We start from the raw sequence: 4627 nt of genomic DNA, 5'->3' as shown, positions 1-4627 counted from the left end.
GGACTACCTATGATGTCAATTACAGGCCTCTCTCATCTTTTTAAGTGGGAGAACTTGCACAATTGGTGACTGACTAAATACTTATTTTCCCCACTGTATGTGGCGTCTTCTATGGTTACATGTCGAATGCCGAAGCTGAAGAAAAAAGGGGGAGCTGAACTCAGGTCCGTCCTCCCCTTTTATACGGACCGAGGTGAGGCCCACAGCAAGTGGGCGTGGACTATTGGTTCTTCAGAATGCACGAGCGCGTGCGGGGGTACCCATCTGCGATAGCCTTAGAGGGCGGAGCTTACACGAAATAGAACAGTTTAAGATAAATGACTATATTGTATGCTTTCTTACCGAAGCCATAAACATAAGAAAAATAAATGACCAAGAAGCAGAAAAACTTGCAGTCCACAACAACTTTTTATTTTAAATGAACACCATGAATCAAACGTCTGTTTGTATAAATGACTTCCTGAAACAGCAATGAAATGTAAGTTGGGTTGAAAGCAACCGGTTCTGCCACTAGATGGCAACGTTGTGCAAGAATGGCTCATGTCGTTACTGGAAATATATACATACTGTATATTCAGGTGAACTGAGCCAATTTTGCGGATCTATTTAGCTTCCGCTAAAATATTCATGACGTGCGCTTTAGAACTTGCGGAACTAAAGAAAAATAATTAGCGGTTTAGAATTTGCGGAACTAACTTTTGAATTAGCGCTGCCCACCACTGAGCTAAAAATCTCTTCACCTTCAGTTTATTGTTTTGTTATTTTTGGCTACTTTTTATTAATATTGTGTTAAAATACTTTGTGTTCTTTCAGGCACAGACAGAACACCCAGGGGACTCGGCACATTCTCACAGATGGACGTCCCTGGAGTTGGTAAAAGGCACCTACAGCACTGATGATTCCCCCAGTGATATTGCAGAGATTCGCCTGGATAAAGCTGTTCCACTCAAGGTATACAAGCTGTCCCAAAAGCATTTTTAGGGCTTTCTGATAGGCSTGTCATGATGAACAATAAATCAATTAATCGCATGATAAATTAAAACCAGGATGATAATTTTAATTTGCTTYCTTGTTTGTTTCTTTCGTGTCGCCCTCTTTTCTGCTCCTTAGTGTAGGGAGGAGTAACCTCTTGCGTGAGGTATTTGCCAGGCGCATGGTCTCATAACCTCTGTAGCCCTGTAAACAGGCATTTAGCTAGAGGAGCGTCTTTGATTTTCTGATGCTTTCCTTCATTATRTTAGTTTAAAAAAGTCTCCAAATATCCAATATTATCATTTATTTTGATAATTTCTGAGACAATTTATCATCGAGCTAAATTTGTCATTGTGACAGGCCTACTTTCTGTCCCAACCTGTTTTTGTTGAAGTTACATCTGGAGAATGTGGGTGAAATTGTGAGCAATATTGACAAGCTATTAATTAATCTACCTATGTTCCAATCTATTACAGGAAGGAGTGAAATATGCAGTCCGGTTACGAAACTACGGCAGCAGGACAGCTAATGGAGATGGAGGTATGACCACAGTGCAGTGCTCTGATGGTGTCTCATTCACTTTCAGCACTTGCAGCTTGAGTAGCAATGGAACCAACCAGACCAGAGGTCAGATCCCACAGATTCTGTACTACAGGTAAGCACAAACTGTTCTAACATGTTGCATATAAATATATATTTTYAAATCTAATTTGTATTTCTTACTGCTGAAGGAGTGAGTATGATGGGGACCTGCAGTCTCAGCTGTTGAGTAAAGCCAATGAGGAGGATAAAAACTGCAGCAGAGCTCTGTCTGTGGTTAGTGCTGTGGTTCGAGCTGCAAAGGACCTCCTTCACAGAGCTTTTGCAGTTGATGGTAAGCACAGCAGACTTTGAAGAGAGAGAGATTTCTGCTTAACTGGACCTTTTAAATTAAAATTGTTGTTTTGTCTTTCTAGCAGATGATATTCCAGAGTTGTTGAGTTCTTCCAGCCTCTTCTCCATGCTGCTACCCCTTATTCTGGCTTACATCGGTCCTGTTGCAGCATCTGTGCCTAAGGTAAAACTTAAAATGAGAAGGGTAAATCCTTCATCAATGTGACTGCATGTGGCGCAATACCTACTCTGGGTTTTCTTCCAGGCTGCTGTTGAGGTCTTTGGACTTGTTCAAGAGTTGCTACCTGCTGTCTCCGCACTCAACCAAAAATATGCCCCGCCCACTTTCAACCCCAACCAGTCAACAGACAGCACCACTGGCAATCAGCCTGAGCAGGGCCTGTCAGCTTGCACCACCTCAAACCASTACTCAGTGATCGAGAGTGACCATCCTTACAAACAAGCTGGTGTCACACAATACAGGGTACTGCTCCTGTTGATATACTGACTATTATTAAAAAGAAACTGAAATGCGTTAGGTTGTGAGTGATCTCATTCTGTCCCATTGTTTCTCAGGTATCATTTCCAGACTGCGTTCGTTGGACCACCATTGAGTTTGATCCGCAGTGTGGCACAGCTCAGCCAGAAGATGTCCTTCGTCTGCTCATACCTAGCCGCACGCTCCACCTGTCCAACTTTGGAGGCAAACCTCTGATCCATGACACCATCAATACCTGGACTGAGCTCAAAAAGTTCTCAGGGTCTACGGGTTGGCCAACTACCGTTCTTGTGCTTCCAGGTAAAAGAAAAAAAAAGAAGTGTTTGACCAGTGTATCAATCTGCATTAGCATTTTATATGTGACTCAGTTTCTCTGAGTAGAGTAAATAAAATAAAAGTGACATATGTAACTATGGTTCGAATCCTGGATGACTGCCAGAGGACAGTGTTGAAAGCATTGAATGTTCCCTTCGCACATGCACTGTTCGAGTAAATATTGTCAAAAAAAAGTCACCACTGTGACTCGTCGGATGATCACCTTGAATCGATATAGGCCAGTAACATCCGAGMCTCTGCTTCTTCACAATCTTCTCACGAAATGCAAGGATTCTGGGTGACAGAGAAGCTCTGGTGGTCATCCGAGATTCATAGAACTACTGACCACCAGACAATGAGAGCAGGATAGAACCTTGGGTAGAAATGCAGTGTTTGGCCTAGGGTTGGGCAATATTGGCAAAAAAATTAATCACGATTAATTGTGGTATTTGGCTGATAACGATTAATTTGATCCCCTGGAGACCCTGGACACCCTTATGTCCTGGTCACATGACCAATTTAGAAAAGATTTGCTCTTTGTAAAAATATGTTCCAAATTGTGTCAAAATTACATACTTCAGGCTACACATCAATTTTTAAATTGTGTTGATAGATAAATAAATTACAGAACTTTTTTTAATGATCATCATATTTGAAGTGGAGAGGAGCACCGAGCGGACTCTGCCTGGTGGCATTAATCGTATTAATCGTCAAGCGCCAAAAAATAATCAATTAATGTTTTTCTGATGATTAATTGCACACGATACGATTATGCCCAACCCTAGTTTGGCCACAAAGTAACATCAGAGTCATTCAGTTCCCAATCTTAAGCATGAGGGAMTGACATAAAGAGCGTGTAGTTCACCAACYCTCTTAGCTGAGACAGTAGCTAACAGGAAAGTGGTCTTACCTGAGAGCCACTTGAGGCCAGCTTGCACCAGAGAATCGAATGGAGGCTGGCAGAGGGCTTTGAGCACCAAGGGCAAATCCCAAATTGGGGCCTGCGGCATTGCTGGTGGGCACAGCCTATGAGCAACAATAATGAGACAATGTGTCCATGACCAGTTCACCTGATTCCCCCTGAGGGAGTACCATGTGGGACAATGAGTTAATTGCTCTGTGGCGAAAAGATCTACTTCTGCCTGACCAAAGAGGTCCAAGATCATGTGCACTAAGTCGCTGTGAAGGGACAAATCCCCTGGAGCAGGCCCCTGGCGAGAGAGAGAGTCTGCAACCTGGTTGTACTGTCCTGACAAATACACTGCTCGCAGGGTGGACAGGTGAAAATACACCCATCCCAGCAGATTCCTGGACACGTTCAGAATCTGCACCGCGTTGGTGATTTAATATGATAGACAACAGTGTTGTCTGACCAAATTTGCACATGCATTCCCTCCAAGTGGTGGAGAAAGTGCCTTTAAGCCAGATGTACAGCACACAGCTCCAGTACATTTATGTGTTTGCAGCTATCCCTTTGGCTCCAGTGACCCTGAATCGCTCTGTGTTGCCACAAAGCATGGGTTAAATCCGTTGTAACTACCTCTATGCGGCACACTACCATCCCCATAGAGACGCCCTTGGACAGATAAATCCTGTCTCTCCATGGAGGGAGGGCACAAAGACACGACCATGTCACTTAAAGTTTGCGATTCCTGTGCACCCTGGCATCCAGAGCTGCTGAGCCACCTCTGTGGAGGGTGCAGTGACAGCAATCCCAAGCTGAGTGACAGATGTCATCTTGCCTAGCAGCTACAGGAAGGCAAGATAAGTTAACTGTCTGCCTAGCCTGAATCGACTGAGCAACCGTAGAATGTCGTCTACCCTTTGAACAGATGGTCGAGCCTTCATAGAAGGCAAATTCAAGACAATCCCCAGGAAGGTGGTCATCTGAGTTGGAATCGGACAACTCTTCCCCAATTTGACCTTGAGGCCCAGCTGGGACACATGGGCAATCGGGCGGGCGGGCGG

The 4627-nt window shown here is 44.0% G+C and overlaps 1 protein-coding gene across 17 annotated transcripts in view; it reads left to right on the top strand.

Annotated features, from left to right (window-relative positions):
• mycbp2 (MYC binding protein 2) overlaps positions 1–4627 on the top strand; it is a 93101-nt gene that overhangs the window by 52018 nt on the left and 36456 nt on the right. For 16 of the 17 annotated variants that reach the window (XM_014021913.1, XM_014021920.1, XM_014021930.1 and 13 more), the window contains 6 exons: positions 814–951; positions 1449–1627; positions 1704–1846; positions 1929–2029; positions 2111–2329; positions 2422–2644. In XM_014021913.1, coding sequence (XP_013877367.1) covers positions 814–951; positions 1449–1627; positions 1704–1846; positions 1929–2029; positions 2111–2329; positions 2422–2644 — 1003 coding nt within the window. The remainder of the gene's footprint in view (positions 1–813; positions 952–1448; positions 1628–1703; positions 1847–1928; positions 2030–2110; positions 2330–2421; positions 2645–4627) is intronic. The other variant, XM_014021914.1, reaches the window with a different exon arrangement.

Source organism: Austrofundulus limnaeus, unplaced genomic scaffold, assembly GCF_001266775.1.
Source record: "Austrofundulus limnaeus strain Quisiro unplaced genomic scaffold, Austrofundulus_limnaeus-1.0 Scaffold310, whole genome shotgun sequence".
In the NCBI taxonomy this organism is placed as follows: domain Eukaryota; kingdom Metazoa; phylum Chordata; class Actinopteri; order Cyprinodontiformes; family Rivulidae; genus Austrofundulus; species Austrofundulus limnaeus.
The sequence above is the reverse complement of the archived record's forward strand: the minus strand, read 5'-3'. Positions and strand labels throughout refer to the sequence as shown.